This window comes from Boleophthalmus pectinirostris, unplaced genomic scaffold (genome assembly GCF_026225935.1).
Source record: "Boleophthalmus pectinirostris isolate CB_2022bp ecotype Guang Dong unplaced genomic scaffold, ASM2622593v1 HiC_scaffold_2826, whole genome shotgun sequence".
In the NCBI taxonomy this organism is placed as follows: domain Eukaryota; kingdom Metazoa; phylum Chordata; class Actinopteri; order Gobiiformes; family Gobiidae; genus Boleophthalmus; species Boleophthalmus pectinirostris.
The window spans coordinates 1233338-1260288 of NW_026571291.1; the positions used below are offsets into that span (position 1 = coordinate 1233338).

Genomic DNA, 26951 nt, shown 5'->3' on the forward strand with positions numbered 1-26951 from the left:
ATAAATGTGAATAAAAGTGAATCAGATGTGTGTGACTCAAACCTCTGTTCAAACTGTTTCTCTTCCCAACAGAATTGAAAAATAGTGAAAGGTGAAGGTGATGGGCAGGATTGATCCACAGGAAGAACCAAAAAGGAAACATTTGTCTGACTAAGAAATCATCCTGAGTTTACAGAGAACATTTTGTATGTGGAGCGACGACAAAACAAAATCCCGTTTGTTAATGGAGAAGAGCAGAAGACAAACAGACTGAGCTGCACTTTCTTGTTCTTGTGGTTTTACAGAAACATCACGTCTTGGTCTCTTTGCAGTGGAAGGTGTTTCTTGGTGAACAGTTGGAGCCTTTCACTTTGACGTTGACTTTTTAAATTCATAACCGAGGTTGAGCGAAGGATCGGGATTTTGTTTTGTCGTCGCTCCACATACAAAATGTTCTCTGTAAACTCAGGATGATTTATTAGTCAGACAAATGTTTCCTTTTTGGTTCTTCCTGTGGATCAATCCTGCCCATCACCTTCACCTTTCACTATTTTTCAATTCCGTTGGGAAGAGAAACAGTTTGAACAGAGGTTTGAGTCACACACATCTGATTCACTTTTGCATTTATGAAGTTCACAAACACATTTCTCGAGCCGTTTTCCGCTGTTAGGATCCAACAACCACACAATTACGATGTCCGAATCCCAAAACTAAAATATGACAATATCAGAACCAGAAACAAAAGTGATATGGTTCAAAAGACTTGAAAAGATCGACTTTGACAATAGACACATCCCACTGGGAAAACAATGGAGGTTTCTTCGGAGGATCCTTCCCAGTACAAATTGCGCGACAACCGGAAGTCTGAAATTCGTGACGCGTGTATTGAAATCAACTCAAATCGAGACTGGTTTGAGTTCGCCGGAGGATCCTCTGCGGCAGTGCAAGTGTCTGGATGTACGGAAGAGCTTATGAACGTAGTGCCGTGTGGTAGTGGTGCTTGTGTGGTCCAGTAGTGGAGACACTGTCCGTCCTGTGTCCATCTTCTGTGTCCTGTGTGTCCTCTGTGTCCCCCGTCTCCAGCTCCAGTCTGACAAAAAGTAAATAAAAACACATTAGAGCCTGTTCGAAATATTTTAAACAAGTCAAATTTACTTGATTTGTAAGTAATTCAAACTTAAAAATGTAAAATGTTAAATCTATGTGGTCAAAATGGATTCTACACTTTAAAAATATGAGTTAGAGTATAAAAGTAGTTCTGATTAGTTAGAATATTTTTTTTATTTATTTATAATTTGTCAAGTTTGAGGGATTGGATACTCAGCACATCAACAAGAAGACAGACTTAACTAAACACGCATACAAAAATAATAATAATAATAAAAAATAAAAAATAAAATAAAAAAAATAATAATAATAATAATAATATATAATATAATAATAATAATAATAATAATAATAATAATAATAATAATAATAATAATAATAATAATAATAATAATAATAATAATAATAATGAAAATAATAATAAAAAATTAATAAGTGATTAGTTAGAATATTTTATTTATTTATTTTTATTTATAACTTGTCAAGTTTGAGGGATTGGATACTCAGCACATCCACAATAAGACAGACTTAACTAAACACGCATACAATAATAATAATAATAATAATAATAATAAAAAATATAAATTTAATAATAATAATCATAATAACAATAATAATAATAACAATAATAATAATACAATTAATAAGTGATTAGTTTGAATATTTTGACTTTTTTGCTTCTTATTTCAAACCAAATGAAAGTCACAGTAAATATCTGAGTGAGCATGAACTCGTGAAGTGTCGTGTAGGTTTTGTCTTGGCGTAAACTCGGGTGCGAGGACTTACCGGGCCAGCTTCCATGAGTTAGTTGGGCAGAGCTCCCAGTTTGCTGAAGAGTGCACTGTAAAAACAGAGACATGTGTGAGTGAGGTGGGAGCACGTCTAAACTCTGCATCTAATGAAGCAAACACATGACTGGGCGTTACCTCTGCGGCACGCGGCTGCTGCTCCTCTCTTCAGCCTCGGATCTAAGTCCACTGGCTGCTGGTTCATACGGGCAATATAAGCTCGCACAATATGGAGGAAATGTTTAGGGCTAACAGAACCAGGACACGTGAAGAGAAGTCATTTGGGATCATTACATGCAGAGTTTAACTGTACAGTGGTCAGCAGGCAGGCTCCAAAAAACAGTACGCATGCTCCGTGTTTGTCCGCCGTGTCTGATGTACCGATACCCGAAACCCGATACGTTTATAAAATCATTTACAATAATAAAACCAACAATTCAGAATTAGTAATGCCAGGACTATCAAAATGTGAGTATGTGGTTTTAAAGGTGGGGGTAATAACTGCAGCACAGGTCATTGTTAGTGTGTGGAAGGATCCTTCTCCTCCAGACTTTAACAGATGGATGGATCATTTGATGAAAATATGAAAAATCTCATATGACAAATGATTGGCTCGGTTGAATGATAACATGGACATTTTTGTAAAATCTTGGGCACGTGGTTTTGATTGAAACGCCTGTGACAGGTTTGATTGCTCAGTTGTTTAAAACACATTTGAGATCGTTACATTGGGAAAACAAGTGTTTGTTTTTCCACTGTATCGATGTGGCCTTTTTATTTAGAACTGAAATGATTTGTTTTTGTAACAGGTTAAATTGAGTGGAAATTAGAGAGTTACGGAGGCTTGTCACATGCACTTGGACTGTTTTATTTGATTATTTTTGCTATGGAGTGCACTTGTGTATGACATGTGTAACATATACAGGTACATTTGTTGTTTTATTCCTTCGGCCTAAAGTATTGTGCTGCTGTCTGTCATATGGTAAAAATTGTAAAATAATAAAATCAACAATTGAGGCAGGATGTACAAGTACTAATATTTGAAAAATAAAAATCACCTGTAACGGTAAATACTGATAATATAATACATATAATATAATACTATATTATAATATACTATAATATAATATATAATACCAAGCACATTTATTTATTTACGGTCGCACATGTACACTCACACTGTATGGTGTATGTACACTGGAGTGGACACTTTGGTGTGCGGTACACCGGAGTGGACACTTTTGTGTGCGGTACACCGGAGTGGACACTTTAGTGTGCGGTACACTGGAGTGGACACTTTAGTGTGCGGTACACTGGTACACTGGAGTGGACACTTTAGTGTGCGGTGCACTGGTACACTGGAGTGGACACTTTAGTGTGCGGTACACTGGAGTGGACACTTTAGTGTGCGGTACACTGGAGTGGACACTTTAGTGTGCGGTACACTGGTACACTGGAGTGGACACTTTGTACAGTAGTCTACACTGGACACTTCTGATCCGCAGGAAGCTCTGCTGCCTCCACACACTTTCATTGTGACATTTATGGTTCTGCACAGTAGATAAACGTCTCCAGGAGGATTTGGATGAAAGTTTTGTCCAGTATTTCTAAACCAAAGTCTTAGAACCAATCAGAACCAAGCTCTCAGAGGGTGGAGTTGCCCAAAACAACTGTACAGAGATGTTTTGCCTCCTGCACCAGAGAGCTCTGAAAACAGAGCCTTGAAACTCAGAAAGAAAAGTATGATATAATAATGTCATCATGACGCAGATGGACATCATGCTCATTTGTGTAAAGCTTTCAGGTAGAAAGTGAATCATGTCCACGGAGAAGATATTTCCAAAACAACTACAAAACATACGGCGAAAAGAACCACTTGTCTGTGTTTTTATACGTGCTTCTTGTTGTGTGCTCACGTACACTTCATACTTTACTTTGTTGACTATTGACTTCTGAACAACGTCGACTTCAGACCCGAGTCAATTATTCAAGTGACTGGCATTTCCTCGCAGCCACGCAACACTGCTAATGAGAGGCTAATTACGACTAAGCTAACGTGGCATGGCGGGGGTTGTTTAGCCCGACTGTTCAAGAAATCAACAACAGCGATTTAACAATGTCGCCCACTGAGCCGTCACCGTGGAGACGCCTGTAAATACCACACTGCGTAAGAAGAGATAAGGAGTAAAACGGCTTCAGCTCCTCTTGTGGCTGATGCACGCCACTACAGAGTTTGAAAAATAAACAGAGATACGGCAAAAATACAATCATGGGACTAAACCAGGACTAAAACCAGTGTGGATGTCAAACCGGGTTCAAATCAGGTCAAAAACAAAACTAACCTGTTGAGGTGGATTCAGTCATTTTGCTGAATAAAAGTAAAAACAAAAAAACAAAAACAAAGGTGCGCTCCCCCACGGCCTTGAACCTCCCACGGTCTGTGCTGGCTGGTGGTGCGTTCAAACTCACCTGTAGATGAGGAAACTGGAGATGCCGAAGATGATGAGAGCCAGACCGGAGCCCACGGCCACGATCCCCAGAACCGGCAGCTGACCTGAAGCAGAAAAAAAACAAAACAAACATTTAATAGTTTTTAAAGAGCCCAAACAAAATTACAACACTTTATGATCTATGTTAGAATGTAGTTTTCTCATCACAAACAGACCTGGAGTTGTGTTTTGTTTCATTCACATGTTTAACACACAAACCCTGCAGATTTAGGCTGTTCCACCTTGTGATGTCATGTGGTAATACAGGAAGTTTCTCTGTGTTTTTAAAGTAAACTCTTGGAAGTGTAAGAAGATCTGGAAGATGAGTCCAACATGACGCAGGAATTGTTTTCAGTGGCCAAAAACATTTTTACGTCCACATTACTTCCTCAATACTGACCTTACGCCGCAAAAAGTGTGATGTCAGAAACGTGCAGCTCTGACCAATCAGAGCGAGAGTTGCAAGAGCGGAGCGAGGCCTTACAAAACTTTTAGACGCTTTAAAAAAATTCTAAAAAAAATTCATATTGTAAGTCCGGCCGCAAACAAGTTGGTCCTCCTCAAAAAATACTAGTACTTCTGCAATTTGCAACATTTTGGCTTCAGCCGCACATTTGTTTATGTTTTATAGAAACGAAACTTAAAACCACATGGCTCATTTGCATAAACTATAAGTACTCTTTGTGTCGTTGATGTGGTTCAGCTTCTGTCGGACTAAAGGACACGACTCAGTGGAATATGAGTGTTCTTTCTGTGACAGAGGGGTGTTCTGCTGATGGTGAGTCTGTTCTCTGTGTGTCACATTGGAGATGGTTCGTGTGAAACTTTTCAGAGATTATAAATCTACAGGTCAAACACAGACTGTACAGTGGTGAGGCTTCGTAGTTTACTAAAATCGCACTAAAACATGTTGGTAATACGGCGATACCATATGCTCCAGTAAAATGCTGAGAAGGTTTAACGGCTGGAGGAAGTGTGCGTGGAAAGGGAAGTGTGGGAGTCCCTGCTTAGACTGCTGCCTCCGCGACCCGGCCCCAGATAAGCGGAAGAAAATGGAATGGTTTAACGGTATCAAAATTTGGATACCGCCCAAACCTACTGAGGGCCAAATATAAAGAGGCTAAAGACTCAAACAAACGAAGCGACTGTGGACATGTAACCTGTCCATTTTACAAAGAACTGGTCCGTATTTTGTTAGACAAGCCCAGAGTTTAGGCAACTTCCGTAAAGACTGAACACGCTCACTGTGTGTGACGATGTTGTCCTCCAATGCTCATGCAGGACACTTTTTGGGGTGTTTAAAGTTCACACTGGAGATCACATACAAGTTGCATTTAATTGGAAATGTGAACGACCTCCCCAAAAAATTGGATTTCACAAAAAATCTTGAATCTTGAAATGTAGTTAATATGATTACCGTATTTTCCGGGCTATTAGACGCACTCTTAAGCCTCTAACCGCATCAAAAAACGACCGCCCCCACAATCCAGAGCGCCCCATACACGAATCCACTCAGGTGTCCCAGCACGACTTCAGTAAACTACAAAGCCGCACCACCCGCAGAACACACAAACACACACAGAGCAGACAGCGACCGCACAGAGAAACACACCCACAGACAACACTCATCACTCCACGCCCACGAGGAACGGAACAGAGGAACGAACCGAAAAAGCGAGCGCAATGTGCCACTTCTAGACACGACTGAGTCACTGCGAACACGCCGACAATCCGTTGGTCCCAGACACACCCTCCCTACACGCCACAACTGAACAAAGCCGCGGTTTATTTGTGAAAAAAGTTCGAAAATAGACCATTTAATGCCCTATAATCCAGAGCGACTAATAGTGCGGAAAATACGGTAACTGAGATTCAGGAGGAGGACCACGCCTCAGCCGCCCTCTCCTCTCACCAGCGAACCACAACTCACCTCGACCACGCCTCGAATTTCCCAGAAGCCTCCTGTAACTCGACCCCACCCTCCCACCCCTTATTTAGTTCGTCTTTCAGTCCTAAGACGTCTACGAGGGGGGGGTCCCGTTCCGACTGGACCAACTGAACCTCAACCCAGCCATCTCTGCCCCGCTTCGTGCATTATCAATAAACTTCTTCGCACGATGTCGTTGTTGGTGTGGTCCTAACGAGTGAACTGAGCAATAAACTCTGTCGTGGCCTGGGTCGCATTTGAGAAAAATCTGATCTGCGTCGTTCAAACCGTCATTAAACGATCAGATACAACTACAACAAAAATATGACCTCCCAAGCCAAGATTTCTTTAAATATCTACAACTGAGACATTATCTAAATAAGAATACAGTGCTGGATGCTTTGCAAGCTCCACCTACAAATATAGAAATCTTTTTTACATCCGTGATAAAAAAATCTATTACTAGCAAATATATATCTCATATCTACAAAATATTACAAGATGCTACCACAGAGAACACACGGCATATTAAGGAGAAATGGGAATTAGAAATGAACACAATAATTAAGGATGAGGACTGGGATCGGACACTTCGGGAGGGATATAAAATTACAAACAGCCCAGTACTAAATGAATTTGAATGGAAAACTAAAATTAGATTCTTTAGAACTCCTTTTATTACATGTCAGTTTGGTGGAACCTCAGATAGATGCTGGAGGGGCTGCGGTCTGGTGGGGGATCATTCCCACATATTCTGGGATTGTCCTAAACTAACAACATTTTGGAGGGACGTGCAATGCGAAATTGAAAACTGTTTGGGGATCAAAATTATATTAGACCCATGTAATGTTCTGTTGGGAATTTTTCCAAACAACCTAAGAACAAATAGCCATTTTCATTTGCTGAAAATTTTACTTTTAATTGCAAAAAAAATGATAACGGTCTCCTGGCTCAGACCGCTGCCCCCACAATTACCCAGTGGAAAAATAAAATAAAGGATGTATATCATATGGAGCAAATAACTGCAAGGTTACAAATGAAGACAGATTTATTCATGGACAAATGGTCTTCAATTCAGGCCTATATTTCAAAAGGATGACTATCTTTTATAGGATTTTTGTTGTAGTGTGTGTGTAGTGTATATTATGAAAGATGAATGAGGAGACTGTGTATGACTGTATCTATACTGTATACTGTATACTTTGTTATCATTTTACTTGTGTTGCATCCTTGCTGCTGTTTCATAATTATGTGGCTTGCACCAAATTTATTTAATAAAAATAAGTAAAAAAAAAAACAAAAAACGATCAGATACAGGGGCATAGGGGTGAAAAAATCAGGTTTGGGTCACTCCGGGCTGCGGTTTGAACGTAGCCAAAGTCACATTAAGTCAAAATCGTTAATGAGAATTTGCTTAAACTGTGAAAGAAAAATCCATAACGAGCGAGAGCGTGACCCGGGAGGACAGCGGCTCTAATGGCTCGTCCTGTGGCTCTGACATAACCTGATCTTACACAACTCTGTTATAAAACATCAGCCTTCAAATGTGAGCGTCCTCCACCCATCCATCTCTCTCTTTCTCTTTCTCTCTCTCTCTGTCCATCCATCATCTCTCTCTCTCTCTCTCCATCCGTCCCTCTGCCATTACCCAACTTTGATCTGTCCATCCCTCTTTCTGTCCCTGCGTCTATCGATCCCTCCATCTATCTGTCCTTTTATCTAACTATCCCTTCATTTCTCTCACTCACAAACACACACAGATACACACACAGACACACACAAACCACACACAGACACACAGACCAGAAAACCGGGACTAAACAAAGACTAAACCAGGACTAAACTAAGACCAAACCAGAACTAGGACTAGGACTAAACATGGACACAAAAACACACACACACACACACAGACACACACATCCAGTTGCAGAATGTTCAGCGTGTTCAGAAAATCAAGTTGGGACAAAAAAACTCTACGTGAAGCATTTACAACAGCTCAAAAAATAACAAATACATCACAGAATATAAAACCAGTGATTTACATTTTCCTCGGTGACGGCGTCGAGTTTAAAAAGTCAGTGACTAAACTGGAGACGAAATATAAAATGTTAGCGCATTTGAGGTTTTTTTTATTATTATTTTTTATTTCCTAGAGAGGACAACTCAAATATAAATGGAGTAATAATGTGTTTAATGCAGCTTTGACACATTTGTTTATGTTTTATAGAAACAAAACTTAAAGTCACATGACTCATTTGCATAAAAAAACAGCACGCTCTTTGTGGCTGTCGGACTCCACAAGGCTCGTGATACAGTTGTTTATTTGTTACTTTAATTTTGCACTTCAACTTCAATGTCTTTTCAATCTGTTCAAAATGTCTCTGATATGAAAATAACAATAAATGTTTTAACAAATGATGGTCAAAACATTTTAACCCTCTCCAGGCAGGAGTTGCAGATTTGCAACAGCTAAATGCCAATTACCTACTTACTCCACATCCATATTTTATTAACTTTTTTTTACTCAGGAGCCTTTTTTCCCATCCATGCTGATAAACGTGGACGATGCAGACTGTGCAAGACGGCCAGAAGTGCAGAGTACTTTTGTTGTTTACAAAGGATAAAAATTGTTTCTTGGAGCACCACACGAAAAAGTGATGTTGTTCTGCCAGTGTAAAGCTGTTACACTCTGCTTTATGTTTTCATTGTTATGAAAAGTGGTTTACACATAAAGTTAGAGTTCAAATCATTTTCAGTCTTCAGTCTTAATTTACCACACCGGACCAATGCTGCAAATCTGAAACATCCCAGAACGCATGAAGGTCTCTCAAAAAAAAGTCAGGATTGTATATTACTCCCCCATATGATCATTTTCCTCAAATATCAGATTTTTCCTGTTACTAAAGGGTCTGGTCAAGTGGTAACGGAGGGAAACAGGGGCAGATTTTTGACATTCAAATGTCTCTTATTCAGAAACTAGAGGAACTATTGAAATAAGTAAAGTATCAGAATGTAGGAAAGAGTTACACTCCAACAGGGTCAAGTTAAACCTGTGAGATTCTTTCAAGTTCAAGACAAAAAATTTAAAAACTCATGCCGGTAACGGAGGGAATGAAATATGCAGCACTTTTTGGTCAATAAATCCAAACAGTGATAACTCTCTTGGTTCTCACTTACATATCCTTCAAACAAACTGGTTTGAATATTTGCTTCATATAGTTTTCTACCATATGGTACAAGATTAGGTTGAAAAACCTCTTACTTTTTGACTCATGAGATTTTTTATGATGAAAGGTCATGGTAACGGAGGGAAAAGTAACGGAGGGAAAATTTAATTTTTTTTAGACTTGTAAAACACAGGTTTTACCAGATACTAACACCTAATAGTTTTAATTTTCATAAGTTTACTACCTAGAGGTGTAGATTAGTCAAAGATGAAGCTTGAAAGTTAACCTGAAGAGGATTTGCAGGTCTTTGAAATTTGGGAAATAATTTTTGTTCCATGTTTCATACATGGTCTGTTTAAAACGAATGGAACTTTAGAACCAAAAATGGTCCAGAAAAAAGGTCAACAGTTTCATAAACTAGAGTACATATGTATCTGTTCAATACATTTTTATATCAGATGCATTAACTTGAATTTTTGGCCTTGATGTTTACTTCTGCTTGACCGGACCCTAAAACTTAATTTGAGCCTGAGAGTGATAACTTTTGTCACTTTTGTTATTATGTATAATATCGTAATATCATGAACCTCCCCAACATATCGTGAGTTTTCCCACAATATCGCAATAAATATCGTACTGTGAGGTTCATACTGTGATGATATCGTATCATGAGAAGTTAGTGCTTTTCACTTTTGTAACAATGAAATTTATTTATCTGGGATATAAAATAATTTGTTGCATGATTATGTAAACATACAGCCATATTTTACTCCACCCAGCGTTACCGAGCAAAGCACTAAATCTCTGCAAATCCGACGCAAAAGAAGATATAGATTTCGTTGTGAATGATGAGAGGAGATGTGTTCTGTACGTGAGAGGCGCTCGCTCCAGACGAGTGGACCATTGAAAAGCCCCTCTGCGTTTGACTCATCAGACTCTCGTCTCTGTCTTAACATTTGGCCCTGAAGCGTCCCGTTTGTGCTGCGTGTGAAAGAGCGAGCGGCAGATGAAGAGCCGTGTAGTGTCCCTGCCTGATGAGAGTTCATTAAGCACAGTTCACAGACGCTCGTGGACTCAAAGGGCATTCATTTGTCTGAAGAGGAGGTGAGGGACGATTTAACTCCACGCAATTATCAAATCATCCTCCTGCCCTCACCCCGACCGGACGCCACCCACAGCCCCACACTTTTAACTCTTAACTGACATTTTAGCCACGTTGTTATGTTTCCTCGTCAAAAAAACAGACCTGGACTTGTGTTTTGTTTCATTCACATGTTTGAGTCACTCTTTATTATGAGTCTGTTTACATCTACAAAGCTCAAAATGCTCTGTTCCACCTCGTGATGTCATGAAGTGGTGTGGTGTGTGTGTATGTGTGTGTATGTGAGTGTGTGTGTGTATGTGTATGTGACAGCGTGTGTGTGTGTGTGATTGCATGTGTGTGTGTGCTGTATGTTTGTGTGTGTGTGTGTTTATGTGTGTGTCCTGTATGTTTATGTGTGTGTCCTGTATGTTTGTGTGTGTGTGTGTTTGTGTGTGTATGTTTTGTGTGTGTTTGTGTGTGTGTACTGTATGTTTGTGTGTGTGTGTTTGTGTTTGCGTACTGTATGTTTGTAAGTGTATGTTTGTGTATTTGTGTGTGTACTGTATGTTTTTGTGTTTGTGTGTGTGTACTGTATGTTTGTGTGTGTGTGTGTGTCTGTTTGTGCGTGTGTGTGTACTGTATGTTTGTGTGTGTGTATGTTTTTGTGTGTGTGTTTGTGTGTACTATATGTTTGTGTGTGTACTGTATATGTGTATGTTTGTTTACTGTATGTTTGTGTGTGTACTGTGTTTGTGTGTGTGTGTATGTGTTTGTTTGTGTATGTGTGTGTGTGATTTTGTGTATGTGTGTATGTGCGTGTTGTGTGATTGCGTTTATGTGTGTGTGTGTGTATGTGCATGTGTTTGTGTGTGTGTTTGTGTGCGTGTGTGTGTGCATGTGTTTGTGTGTATGTTTGTGTGTGTGTGTGTTTGTGTGTGTCCATGTGTGTTTGTGTGTATGTTTGTGTGTTGTGTGCGTTTGTGTGCGTGTGTGTACTGTGTGTGTGTGTTTGTGTGTGCATGTGTTTGTGTGTGTGTTTGTGTATGTGCATGTGTTTGTGTGTATGTTTGTGTGTGTTTGTGTGCATGTGTGTGTGTGTACTGTGTGTGTATGTGTGTGTGCATTTGTGTGCATGTGTTTGTGTGTCCATGTGTGTGTGTGTGCGTGTGTGTTTGTGTGCGAGTGTGTGTGTGTTGTGTGTGTGTGTGTGTGTGTGTGTGTGTGTGTTGTGTGTGTGTGTGTGTGTGTGTGCATGTGTGTACCGTCATTGCAGGAGGGGTCGTCGGTGGAGAACACACAGGGCGGGTCGTCCAGAGGAGGTGCTCCGCTCGCCCACTGGATCCTCTCCGTCTGGGACCACAGGATCTCTTTGGTGGAGCCGTTGTAATAGGCCACTAACTGTAACACAACCACAGACACACAACCACAGACACACAACCACAGACACACAACCACAGACACACAAACACAGGTGAGTCCAGAAACAAATCATGTAACACAGGAGGAAACGTCTGCACTTCTGTCACTGTCTGGGGACGACTGAACGCGTCGTGAACAGGATTAAAAGAACAGTCCGGAATTTTGGACATAGGACCTCATTTCCTCGTGATCCAGAGTGTTGGAGATGTGTGGAGACACTTTAAAAAAAAAAAAATTCCATCCAGTCCTTGTATTTGCAGAGGTCACTGGTGTTAGACTAGTGCATGTTACTGGTCATAGTTCTCCTTACGTTAAAAACAGTCTTACCCACTCCACAAAACACCCGAAGAAAATCTGTTATTACACCAGACTGTCCATGTGAACGTCTGTGTCCATAGAATATTTGTAGAAGTAAAACCAACCTTACATTTGAAGGATTTGTGTCTGAGCAGCAGCAGTGAATTGTACTTCCTAATAGAAAACTCGGAAGTGGCGGACTGATATATGAGAAAATAGTCCCTCAACATGCGACAATTCATGAGATGCAAGATTAGTTTTATTTCAAACATTATTCTAATAATTAGGGCCGGGCACATTAACGCGTTAATTTTGCGTTAACTAATTAATTAATTATTGGCGACAATTATTTTAACGCCATTAACGCAGTTTTTATTAGATTTTATTTATTTTTATTGTAAACGTCTGTTGCTCACAGGCTTTTATTTTGAAAAAGTCCACTGCGAGCATTTCTTTAAGTTTGACGTCTTTTCTTTACACTTTTTTTACACTTTTTTCTGACCACGTGAGATGCAACGTGTCCGAGCCGCCGGACACGTTTATGATATAAAAATAAGACAACACAAACGAGAGGCCACACTGACTTTTTGCCGACCTGCCACTGCGCACATGCGGAAAAACCGGATGTAAACAAAAACATTTTCTCGTACGGTTAGCGTGCTGTTCTGCCCCAGTGGAGAATATTTCTGTTTTGAGTTTATCTGTTTTGTCTACTTTGAGCTACTGTAGCCGCCATATTGTTCTAGACTTTTCCACTGTTCTTGTCAGTGTTTAATTCCTGTAAACTTGTCTTTTGACCCCATGAAACTATCTGTCTGTAACTATTGTAATGTTATAACATGTGAACTCACTCTGTGGGGCACTTTAAGATATTTTACAGTTTGAAATTCCCTCTAAAATGTGAGACGCTAATAGCATTAGCATGTCTATGGGAATTTTCATTAATATTAGCATTATGCTAATAGCTTGTTTATAGACATTTTTATGTTTAAATCCAGCTAATGTTATTGTTATTGTTGTGTATTTATTGAATTATTAAGGTGCTTTACATTGTTTTATGGAGCTCTACTTATTCTATGTTTGTTTAAATGTGAAAACATAATTGTAATCTGCATTTATTTTTTTATGTTACAGTTTTATAATCAAGTCTTCAGTAAAAGTCCAAAACAGTGAGAGGATTCCTGAGTGTTTACTCGAGAAACTGTTCACTATCTGTAAAACTAGTTCCTAAACTCTAGTGGAGGTAGAATAATGCTTCTGGTTTCTACCTTTACAGTAACGGCAAAACTCCGCTCTGATCTCTGAGTTGTGAAAAGCTCTTAAAAACTCATCTTGGTGAATAATTAGAATGGTCTGGATCAGTGGCCTGATTCAACAGACAGTTTCACTTCCGTTTGACCTCACTCTGTTAGAATCCTTTCTTTCATTTAACTAATCGCTGCTCTTTGGTCGTGACGTATGTAATGCTCCTCTAACTGGTATTTTAAGCTTTTCCCAAATCCTGTAGGAAGAAGGACGATAACGTCTTTCCTCTTGATAAAATTCACCAAACATTCTCTTTGTTCTGGCTTTAAATCCTCGATCTCGGGAATCGTTGCCAACACAGAATGTCTGTCTTTTCACTGATTGGCTGATGCCCAAACTCGCACTTCTGGGGTTTTTACAATCTGTCTAGTGCACAAGTGTCAAACTCAAATTCACAGAGGCCAAAATTCAAAACTGGGACAAAGTCATGGGCCAAACTAAATATTTATTGAAAAATTTCAACAACATTAGTAGTAGTTTTAGTTTAATAATAGTTTTGTTTAAACACTGAATCCAGACCAAAAAAAATAATGTAATATAAAACAATTTTAAATAAATCATGTCTCTATAGATGTATATCTGTGTGTATCTGTGCTCTAATACAGATTTGGTATGATCTCATGGGCCAAATATAATTATACTGCGGGCCAAATTTGGTCCACGGGCCTGAGTTTTACATGTCTGGTCTGGTGTATTCTGATTCCTGACGTAGTCGCTGGAGAGAAATATAATTGAGTGAAGGCACTAGAGCGCACCAGCCCGGCGAGAGGATCAGGCCTGTCCACAGAAGTTAGGGGCCCCCCTCTTTTATAAATGCATAAGAGAAGGTTACAATTCTGGGCCCCTTGATCATTTTGCCCCCTCCAGTCTACTGCCCTGGTCTGGATGCATAAGGTAAATTATAAATCACTTTGGCTACATTCAGACTGCAGGGCTTAACGCTCAGTTCAGATTTTTTTTTTTTGTGAAATCCGATGTTTTTTCGAGGTCGTTCACATTTCCAGTTAAATGTGACTTGTATGTGACTCCAGTATGAACATTAAACGGCCCAAAAGTGTCAAAAGATCAGATATGTATCAGTTTCAGGAGCACATATCCAAGACTACGTTCAGACTGCAGCCTGAAGTGACCTCAAATCAGATTTTTTGGCCCCTATGTTCCTGTATCTGATCTTTTAATGACAGTCTGAACGACACAGATCCAATTTTTTCAAATGTGACCCAGGACACTTGGATCTGTGCTCCTAAAACTGATACATATCTGATCTTTTGACATGTGACTTCAGTGTGAACGGCCAAAGTGCATTCATCCACCTACACGTTATCAACAAGACACAAACGTCACTATTCTGCGCTGAAGTAGGAGAAAATTGTTACTGAACTCCGTGTCACTGAAGTGAAGCATATCTCCACTCACCACTCTTGGCTCCGTCTCCACATCCACATGTTCCTTTCAACGGACTGAACCACAAAAAACACCACGACCAAAAACCTCGTCCTTCTCCTTCTCAATCTCCTCCTTAAAACAAGTAAGTTGTTCATGTTCTGGCTCCGGTACGAGAGGAACTTTAAAATCTCCAGGTGCTCGATGCTGCGTCCATGTTTGGACAACTTCTGTAAACACAGAGACGCTCGCTGCGGTTGACGTCGTCGTGTCTCCAGTGTCACATGTGGGACACTTTTGGGACGTTTAATGTTCACACTGGAGTCACATACAAGTCACATTTACCTGGAAATGTGAACGACCTCGAAAAAACATCGGATTTCACCAAAAATATTGGAATTGAGCGTTAAGTCCTGCAGTCTGAACGTAGACTAAGTGTCCTGGGTCACATTTTTAAAAATCGGATCTGTGTGGTTCAGACTGACATTAAAAGATCAGATACAGGAACATTGGGTCACTTCAGGCTGCAGTCTGAACGCAGCCTTTGAATCACTGCAACCCGTTTAAAATGAACTAGTTCTGTTGCTCACTTTTTAAGAGAATAAAAATCAGGTACCGCGCCTTTAATTTACGAACAAAAAAATCCAATTACAAGAGCAATTTTCTTGCTAAACTCGGGTTAATAAAAAGAAACATTATGCTGCGTTACCAGTAAATAAACCAAAACAATCCTTTAAAATTGATTTTCATAAACAGAAAACACTGGAGCAGAACGAGCTATTACACACGGCAACACAAATAAGACCATTTTGTGTTTTTTTTTTTCTGTGTTTTCAATTTCCGTCACGTAATGATTTTGTTTTTGTGTCCTCGTGTCACAAACGCACCCCCCCCCCCCCCCCCCGTGAAACCTGACCCAGGACCAGGCGTTATTTTGGGGCTTTTGCGACGCCCCCCCCCCTCGGCGTTAACACCGTACGGGGCAGGGGAGGGGGGTTCTGTGTGTGTGTGTGGTTGGCGGTTTAAATAGCGGCTCCTAAAAAAACACCTCATGCTGACAGCGAACCCTCGAGCAAGACACTTTGAGCTCGTAACAGGAGCTGGGTCATAAATCACAAAAAGAGAATTTACTGCAGTGATGTAAAGTCAATACGATTGAATATTTGAAATATATTTATTTTATTTTATTTTTTTGTTTGTTTTTGGATGAGGGATTTATGTTAAATTCTACAAAAGTTCCAAGATTAAATCTCATTTTTGTAAAAATGTATTTATGTGGGATATTACTACTTCTACTACTACTACCATTACTACTACTACTTCTACTACTCCTTCTACAACTACGACAACTACTACTCCTACTAGTTCTAGTACAACTACTTCTACTACTACTATTCCTACTACTACTACTCCCCCTCCGACTACTACTACTACTACTACTACTGCTGCTGCTACTACTACTACTACTACTACAACTACAACCACTACTACTACTACTACTCCTCCTCCTCCGACTACTACTACTACTACTACTACTATTCCTACTTCTACTACTACTACTATTACTACTTACTACTACTACTACTTCTTCACCTACTACTACTACTACTACTACTTCTACGACTACTACTCCCCCTCTGACTACTACTACTATTACTACTAATACTACTGCTACTACAGCTACAACAACCACTACTACTACTTCTACTACTACTATTCCCCCTCTGACTACTACTACTACTACTACTACTACTACTCCTACTCCTTCACCTACTACTACTACTACTATTATTTCTGCTACTACTACTACTAACATTACTACTACTTCTACTACTCCTACTAGTTCTACTACTACTACTACTACTCCTCCCACTACTCCTACTCTTACTCCTACTTCAACTACAACAACTACTACTACTACTACTAAAATAGCGCTCCTAAAAACCACCTCATGCTGACAGCGAACCCTCGAGCAAGACACTTCGAGCTCGTAACGGGAGGAGGCGCGTTTCCTGACGACAGAATCTGCGTCGTAAATCACAAAAGGGAATTTACTGCGGTGACATAAAGTCATCAGAGTCTGACGTCCCCGTGTGCTGTAAAAGCTCCACTTGAATATTTCAAATGTACTTGTGGTGAAGTTTACACTTTAAATGTTTTTATTTATTGATTTATTTACTTAATTATTATTAGTAGTAGTACTATTTTTCTTTTCTTTTTTTTTGGAGGGGGTATTTATGTTAAATTCTACAAAAAGTTCCCAGATTAAATTTCATTTTTGTAAAAATGTATTTATGTGGGACTATATTATTACTACTATTACTACTACTACTACTACTACTAGTATTACTACTACTACTACTACTACTACTATTACTACTACTACTACTACTACTACTACTACTACTACTACTACTACTACTACTACTACTACTACTACTACTACTACTACTACTACTACTACTACTACTACTACTACTACTACTACTACTACTACTACTACTACTACTACTACTACTACTACTACTACTACTACTACTACTACTACTACTACTACTACTACTACTACTACTACTACTACTACTACTACTACTACTACTACTACTACTACTACTACTACTACTACTACTACTACTACTACTACTACTACTACTACTACTACTACTACTACTACTACTACTACTACTACTACTACTACTACTACTACTACTACTACTACTACTACTACTACTACTACTACTACTACTACTACTACTACTACTACTACTACTACTACTACTACTACTACTACTACTACTACTACTACTACTACTACTACTACTACTACTACTACTACTACTACTACTCCTAGTCTGTACTATTACTACTACTATTATTACTATGTGTTACTACTGCTTGTCTGTACAACATCAACTACTACTACTAGCACTACTTCTTGTACTGCTACCCCTAATAGTACTACTACTACTACTACTACTACTACTACTTACTACTACTCCTACTACAACAACTACTAATGATGCTACTACTCCTACTACTACAAGTACTACTATTCCTACTCCTTCAAGTACTTCTAGTACTACTACTAGTCTGTACTACTGCTACTATTACTATTTGCTATTATTACTACTCCTACTCATACTACTCCTCCTCCTACTACTGCTACTTCTAGTACTACTATTGCTTGTCTGTACAACTACTACTACTAGCCTACTACTACTAGTACTACTACTACTACTAGCCTACTACTACTAGTACTACTACTACTACTACTCCTACTAACCCTGTATTTTAGACGTGTACAGATTCGAGGCTGTAAACCTGGTACAGTTTAAAACATAAAATGGTGTGAGGAGTTTTATTAATAATCTGTGCTCTGACTTTGGTTGCCATGGTGACAGGTCTGAATGTGAAGTGACCCGTCAGATCTGGTTCTGACGCAGACCCACGATAACCCACTTTACTTTTACTTCTCTGGCACAACATTTAGAACCACACGAGTTCAAGGCCGAGAGAGTCTGGGTACTGCAGTACACACACTACTCCCTACAGAAGAGTCGAAAATCAGACTCTAATCCAAAAGAAATCCATGTGTCGCTCATTTTTCAACATAAAAACAAAAATAAGAACATGAAAAAACAACGATTTTCTTCATTATTTGTCTCCACAAGAGTCTGTGCTCCTGAACCAGGAGAGTCAGGACGGGTGATCAGGACTGGACCAGACCAGGACCAGACCAGGACTGAGACTGGGACTTAGACCGGGACTGAGACTGGGACTGAGGGAGACCGGGACTGAGACTGGGACTGAGACCGGGACCAGACCAGGACTGAGACCAGGGCAGAGGGACCAGACCGGGACTGAGACAGGGACCAGGGACCAGACCAGGACTGAAGACAGGGACCAGCCCGGGACCAGACCAGGACTGAGACCGGGACTGGGACCAGTCCAGGACTGAGACTGGAACCAGACCAGGACCGAGACTGGGACTTAGACTGGGACCAGACCAGGACTGAGACCAGGGCAGGGACCAGTCCGGGACTGAAACTGGGACCAGACCGGGACTAGACTGGGACCAGGACCAGGACTGAGACAAGGATTAAGATAGGGACTGAGACTGGGACTTAGATCGGGACCAGACCGGGACAAGATAAGGATTGAGACTGGGACTGAGACCGGGACAGACCAGGACTTATTTAGAGACCAATTTAGCCCTGGTTTAGTTCTGGTTCAGTCCTGGTTCAGTTCTGGTTCAGTCCTGGTTCAGTTCTGGTTCAGTCCGGCATCGCAGTTTAAGTCTCAGAATTTTAAACACAAAATCAAAAACTGAAGAGACAAATCGTTATCCTTTTTTTTTTTTCATTTTGGTTTTGGAGACAAATAATTTTTTCGTTTTCTTATTTTTAAGTTTTATTTTGAAAAACAAATGAACAAAAGACACACAGATTCGACTAAACTAGAATCAAAACTACATCATGTGAAGCAGGAAACGATACTAAAAAAGTCACAAAAATGAACCTTTGCTGAAATTGAGTTTGGAGTTTTAGTATCATGACGCTACTAATACTACTACTAATAAATACTACTACAACTACTGCGACTAGAGATGATCTGATGTGGATTTTTATTGTTTTTTGCCGATAACAAAATCCTGTTCTTTATTTCACTGCTGTGACCGATGACCGATATTTGCCGATACTGATTTCCCGACTTTAAAACCCCCAGCGAGGCCAGAGCTGGAGGTTCAGATGAAGAAAAGTGTTTCTTCAATCAGGAGCCTTGGATTTTTCTGCCTCTTGTTCACTTCAGCTCGACAAAAAGACGAGTGTTGGTTTTGTCCAAACTGATCCTCCGACAAGAGAAGATGATTTTATAAAGTGGAACTAAAAACTGGAACTAAACACGTTTTGGAAACTAAACCGTGTACAGGATTATTTAAGAGTATTTCTACTGTTTACTGTGTTTACTGTGTTTACTGTGAGACTTTAGGGAAAAACAGGAACAAAAAAACAGTGTGTGCTGCCTTCAGGGACCTCTGCAATTTACAGTACTATGTGACATCACACAGAACTCCCCTCATGTGTTCCAGAACTGTCTGTATTTACTACTACTACTACTACTACAGCTACTCCTAAAAGTCTGTACTTTTACTACAACTACGACTTCTACAACAATTACTCCTACTCCTGCTATTACTACTACTACTACTGCTACTACTACTACTCCTACTCCTGCTATTACTACTACTCCTACTACTACTACAGCTACTCCTTAAAGTCTGTACTTTTACTACAATTACTATTACCACAACAATTACTCCTACTACAGTACTCCTACTACTGCTACTACTACTACTCCTACTACTACTACTCCTACTACTGCTACTCCTACAACTCCTGCTACTACTACTACTCCTACTACTACTACTACTAACACAACAATTACTCCTACTACTGTTACTACTACTACGGCTACTACTACTACTACTCCTACTACTCCTACTACTACAACAATTACTCCTACTCCTGCTACTAGTACTCCGACTACTACAGCTACTCCTAAAAGTCTGTACTTTTACTACAACTACTACTACCACAACAATTACTCCTACTCCTCCTCCTACTACTACAGCTATTACTACTCCTACTACTGCTACTTCTACTGCTACTACTACTACTGCTACTACTACTACTACTACTACTATTGCTAATACTACTACTGCTACTACTACTACTACTATTACTACTATTGCTAATACTACTACTGCTGCTACTACTACTGAAACTACTCCTACTAATACTACTATTACTACTACTACTATTCCTACTACTACTCTTCCTACTACTACTACTAGTACTGCTACTGCTATTACTATTACGACGACAACTACTACTCCTCCTACTCCTATTATTACTACTACTACTCCTAAAATTCTGTACTACTACTCCTACTACTACTCTTACTATTACTACTACTACTACTACCATTGCTAATACTACTACTGCTACTACTACTACAACAACTCCTACTACTACTTCTAGTATTACTACTAGGTTCTACTACTTCTATTTACTACTACTACTAGTACTCCTACTCCTATTAATCTGTATTACTACTACTACTTCTACTAATTGTCTGTACTTTTACTACTACTACTTTTACTACTACTACTACTACTACTACTACTCCGTCCCTGCACCCCAAGTTGATCTGTTCAGTAACGTGCTCTCTGATTGGTCAGTCTGACTCACCCCGTACTCTCCCGTCTCCTGATTGGTCATGGCCCACAGGTCCACGTCGATGTCCCTGGCGTTATTCTCGTCGGTCGTCACCAGCCCGGTCACTCCTGAACACACAAACACACAAACACACACAAAAACACAAACACACACAGAGTCACACACCAGCACAAAAGAAAAAAAAAAAAAACCTCCACGGCGACTGACTGAAGCCGTCGCCGTGGCAACCGTAACAAACCGCGGCGGGTCAGAGCTGCCGGCGCTTTCCGAAAGATTCTCTCTGTGGAGTTATTCAATGTCACGAGAAGAAATGAGAGCGGCAAATCACAAAAAAAAAAACAACAAAAAAAAAACGGAAAACTGGTTTGAATTCAGCCGAAAAGCAGGTGGTTTTTAAATCGGACTGACCTGGGTGAAAAAACCTGAGGGATTAAAGCTGCACTGTGGAACTTTCTGGTATTATGTGATTCCATTGTTTAAACAAGAACTAAACCAGGACTAAAACAGGACTAAACCAGGACTAAACCAGGTCTAAACCAGGACTAAAACAGGACTAAACCAGGACTAAACCAGGTCTAAACCAGGACTAAACCAGAACTAAACCAGGACTAAACCAGGACCGAATCAGGACCAAACCAGGTCTAAAGCAGGTCTAAAGCAGGTCTAAACCAGGACTAAACCAGGACTAAACCCGGTCTAAACCAGGTCTAAACCAGGACTAAACCAGGTCTAAACCAGGACTAAATCAGGTCTAATCCAGGACTAAACCAGAACTAAACCAGGATTAAACCAGGACTAAACCAGAAATAAACCAAGTCTAAACCAGAACTAAATCAGGTCTGAACCAGATATAAACCAGGTTTAAACCAGAACCAAACCAGGTCTAAATAAGGACTAATCCAGGTCTAAACCAGAACAAAAAAACAGGACTAAACCAGGACTGAACCAGATCTAAACTGGGACTAAACCAGGTCTAAACCAGGACTAAACCAGGTCTAAACCAGGACTAAACCAGGTCTAAACTGGGACTAAACCAGGTCTAAACCAGGACTAAACCAGGTCTAAAACAGGACTAAACCAGTACTATATCAGATCTAAACCAGGTCTAAACCAGGACTAAACCAGGTCTAAACCATTTTATCAAGTCAAGTCTCAAGTCCTAAAAACATGGTCCCTGTGTGATCAGAGGGTTCAATATTTCTCAATATCTCTGTGAAATACTTGTACTTTTTTATTTAAGTAAAGTAAAGTACATTTTTTCATGTGGTACTTTTACTCGAGTACTTTCTGGTCCCAGTGGTGGATGTTTCATCTGGACGTTTCAGCTCTCACCCAGAAGCGCATTTTACATTTGACGGTCGTGTTTTTGAGGCAGGAAATTTAAATATGTCAAATACGTTAAATACGTCCAGTTACTATGTCCAGTTCACCAACCATCACATGTGAAATGTTTTGTGATGGAGTTGATTTGTCTTGATCAGAACCAGAGTCCAGATGAGCACAGCTGGAACTCGTCTACACCCAACACTCCTGGTCCCACGAGGGATTACACCGTCTGGCTTCTGTATTAAATAACACAACTGAGAACTTTTTCCACCACTGTGATGAACTCAGTCTGACTGTGTGATGCAACCGGACGATTCACCCGCCGACTTTCACACGACTCGGATCCTCAAACGCAAAAAAACTAAACGTCACAGTGAACATGGAGCAGTTTGTACAAAAACATGTTTAAACAAAGATCCCCGGGTCGGACCTGTGTGCCCCGGGTCGGACCTGTGTGCCCCGGGTCGGACCTGTGTGACCCGGGTCGGACCTGTGCGAGCAAATGTGCCTCGGGTCGGACCTGTGTGCGCGAACGTGTCCCAGGTCAGACCTGTGTGAGCGGATATGCCTCGGGTCAGAACTGTGTGCTCAAATGTGCCTCGGGTCGGACCTGCGCGAGAGGACGTGCCCCAGCTCATACAGACGCGCCCCGGGTCAGACCTGTGTGATCAGAAGTGTCCCGGGTCGGACCTGTGTGATCAGAAGTGTCCCAGGTCGGACCTGTGATCAGAGTGTCCTGTGTGATCAGAAGTGTCCCGGGTCGGACCTGTGATCTCTGTCCCGTCCACACGAGAACAGGAGAGTGTTTTGTGGACGTTCTCGTCGTGTGCTCTCGTCATCATTACCTCATGTTTTCAATCAAATGTTTGGATCATTTGTCATGTTTTCATTTCAAATTGAAAAGCCAGTTCAGTAATAATAAGGAGGGAGCAGTGTTTAAACATGATCTGAGCCCGTTTATCGTATTGTGTCTTTAATCCTTGGCACACGTGCATGTTCAGACTCAGTCCGATCAGGAGGTTATTTACACACAGTGACTCGCACTTTTAGCCCTGGAGGGAAAACTTCAGGACTCCAGGGCAGAGTGTGGGCGTGTGCTTTTGATTTTTACTAAATCCAATTGTGCAAAATCAATTTTTCAAAGCTTTTAACCTTGTTATAGATGTTTCTATTAAAAAGAAACAGAAAACGTACTCCAGAATTCTTGTAGAGGTGCAAATACAACGAGCAGCGAGACAAAAGTGAAAAAAGCTGAGCACACTCAGACGGCCGATGTCCAAAAGCTTTTTTATTTTAAATAATGTTTCAACAAAAAAAGCCTTCATCAGATATTTTTCTTGCTTTGGACCACAGAACACAAAATGGTTGCCAGCCCAGGTGTTCATAAACCCGTCCAACAAACAGGAGGTCCCACAGTGAGGTCACCCGAGCTGTTTTCAGGAGGGTCAGTACGGTGCTGGTGCCTGCACCAGTTCCACTGGGAACCAAAGTTCTCACCTGTGAACGAGCCGCGTTCAAACTATTTACATGAACCCATGACTCGTCATCGACAGAGGGGAGTGGATTTACCACCAAATAAAAACAAGACCATATGAAAACGAACGTCACAGGGAGGAAGATAACAATCATGGAATCGCATCATCGACACCAGCGAGCGTTTGTACTTGTACAAATAATTATTTATGTGCCAAACTCTGACACAACATCGATCTGCTGTGGACGACAGCGACGCCCAATCTAAAGATGTAATCTTATCAGGAGAACACGGACACATGCAACACCAACAGGACGAAATCGTTTTTGTGGACTTAAAACTTTTACTTTCATACGTGATAGTTTCAGTTGCTCTTTGTTTGTTTATTTTCCCGTGTGTGACCCGGGTGAACGTGCTGACGTCTTCTGTGTCGTCACAGTTCACTTAGAAAAAACAAGTTTTACTTGGTTCCCGTTGGAAACCAACTTCTCAGTTTCCGGACGCTCTGATTTCCGGCGTGAACACGTGAGTCGGTTTAAGATTAAGTGCGGGAAGCAGCACCAACACGGTTCTCTGTCGGCCTGAAAACAACCCCAGTGAGTTCAGCTCGTTCCATGACAGGAAAAAACTGTTTAGATATTTACTTATATTATGTATTTATATTTTAACATTTTGTTAAATACAGAAATGACAGGAGGTGAGAATCTGGAAATGTTTCTGTCAAAAAGAGACACTTCTGGATTCACCAACTTAAGACACTTGCTCCTCTTGGACTGAATGTAAAGTTTGACCTAAGATGTTTTTGTGATCTGGTTAAACTATTTCTGTATTTAACAGAACATTATTTAAAATAAAAAAAGCTTTTGGACATCGGCCATCTGAGTGTGTTATATATTTTTTCACTTTTATAGTTGTTTCTCTCTCATAGAGTGATTCGTTCAGTCATCTTTATTGAATCATCTTTATTCTTTTCTATTCAAGATCTGCTCCTGTTTTTACGTCCAGCAGAACACACCACTGTACGTGCTTCTTTCTCCAGTTTTATTCTCTTAAACGGTGACATGTGTTGGACTCGACAGTGTTGCGTAGTCATTTTGGCACAAGAAAAAAAACAGCTACTCAACAGCACGATGTGAGTTTATGGAGAGTCGACAGTGACACACTGAAGCAGAGATCATCCCCTCCGTTGGGAAACTGGAAGGCAGGGCAGTGTTCCAACATGATAACGAGCCCAAACACACCTCCGAGATCAAGACCACCAGAGGCTTTCTGAAGAAGCTGAGGCTGAAGGCGATGGAGCGGCCCAGCATGTCACCAGATCTAAACCTAAACCCTGTTGAGCTTCAAATATCTACACGAATGCATCGAATTATAAATAGATCATAATTTTTCTGAGATTTTGAGACTTTCCCGTTGCTTGAGCTCGATCCTTCGCGGAGTTATGACCAAAAACACAAATTTGACCTTGGTGACCTTGACCGGTTTCAACCTGTAACATCCAGTGTGCCCCGGTTATGTGTGCGCCAACTTGTGTGACGACTGGGTGAATATTTTAGGCCGCAGATGGTTCAGAAATTACTGAAATTGCCTTTTATCCTTTATAATGGCGTGACCTTTCAATACACGCATCATGAATCTCGGACTTCCGGTTATTGCGCAATTCACACTGGGAAGGATTTTCTGAAAAAGTGAGCATCAAACCTCCATGTTTGTTTTCCCAGTGGGATGTGTCTATTGTCAAAGTCGATCTTTTCAAGTCTTTTGAACCATATCACTTTTGTTTCTGGTTCTGATATTGTCATATTTTAGTTTTGGGATTCGGACATCGTCATTGTGTGGTTGTTGGATCCTAACAGCAGAAAATCGACTCCAGAAATGTGTTTGTGAACTCCATAAATGCAAAAGTGAATCAGATGTGTGTGACTCAAACCTCTGTTCAAACTGTTTCTCTTCCCAACAGAATTGAAAAATAGTGAAAGGTGAAGGTGATGGGCAGGATTGATCCACAGGAAGAACCAAAAAGGAAACATTTGTCTGACTAAGAAATCATCCTGAGTTTACAGAGAACATTTTGTATGTGGAGCGACGACAAAACAAAATCCCGTTTGTTAATGTAGAGGAGCAGAAGACAAACAGACTGAGCTGCACTTTCTTGTTCTTGTGGTTTTACAGAAACATCACGTCTTGGTCTCTTTGCAGTGGAAGGTGTTTCTTGGTGAACAGTTGGAGACCTTTCACTTTGGCGTTGACTTTTTAAATTCGTAACCGATGTTGAGCGAAGGATCGAGATTTTGTTTTGTCGTCGCTCCACATACAAAATGTTCTCTGTAAACTCAGGATGATTTCTTAGTCAGACAAATGTTTCCTTTTTGGTTCTTCCTGTGGATCAATCCTGCCCATCACCTTCACCTTTCACTATTTTTCAGTTCTGTTGGGAAGAGAAACAGTTTGAACAGAGGTTTGAGTCACACACATCTGATTCACTTTTGCATTTATGAAGTTCACAAACAAATTTCTCGAGTTGTTTTCCGCTGTTAGGATCCAACAACCACACAATTACGATGTCCGAATCCCAAAACTAAAATATGACAATATCAGAACCAGAAACAAAAGGGATATGGTTCAAAAGACTTGAAAAGATCGACTTTGACAATAGACACATCCCACTGGGAACACAAACATGGAGGTTTGATGATCACTTTTTCAGAAAATCCTTCTCAGTGTGAATTGTGCGATGACTGGAAGTCCGAGATTCTTGTTTCGTGTATTGACCCGTGTGACCTCAAATGACCTCGGATCATCATCAAACTTTTTTTTTTGCGGCATCGGGCACGGGGGCTTGACCCACGTACCAAATTTTGGTGACAATCGGTCCATAAATGGCGGAATTATGGCAGGTGGACACACACAGACACACAGGGTGAATACAAAACCTGGTGAACCCTTTGGGGACCAGGTGATAATAAT

General features: G+C 40.4%; 1 protein-coding gene across 1 annotated transcript in view; it reads right to left on the reverse strand.

Annotated features, from left to right (window-relative positions):
- Positions 1 to 26951, reverse strand: part of npr2 (natriuretic peptide receptor 2) — a 204274-nt gene that overhangs the window by 110378 nt on the left and 66945 nt on the right. Inside the window, 3 exon segments of the mRNA XM_055160010.1 lie at positions 4344 to 4428; positions 11804 to 11939; positions 21197 to 21291. Coding sequence (XP_055015985.1) covers positions 4344 to 4428; positions 11804 to 11939; positions 21197 to 21291 — 316 coding nt within the window.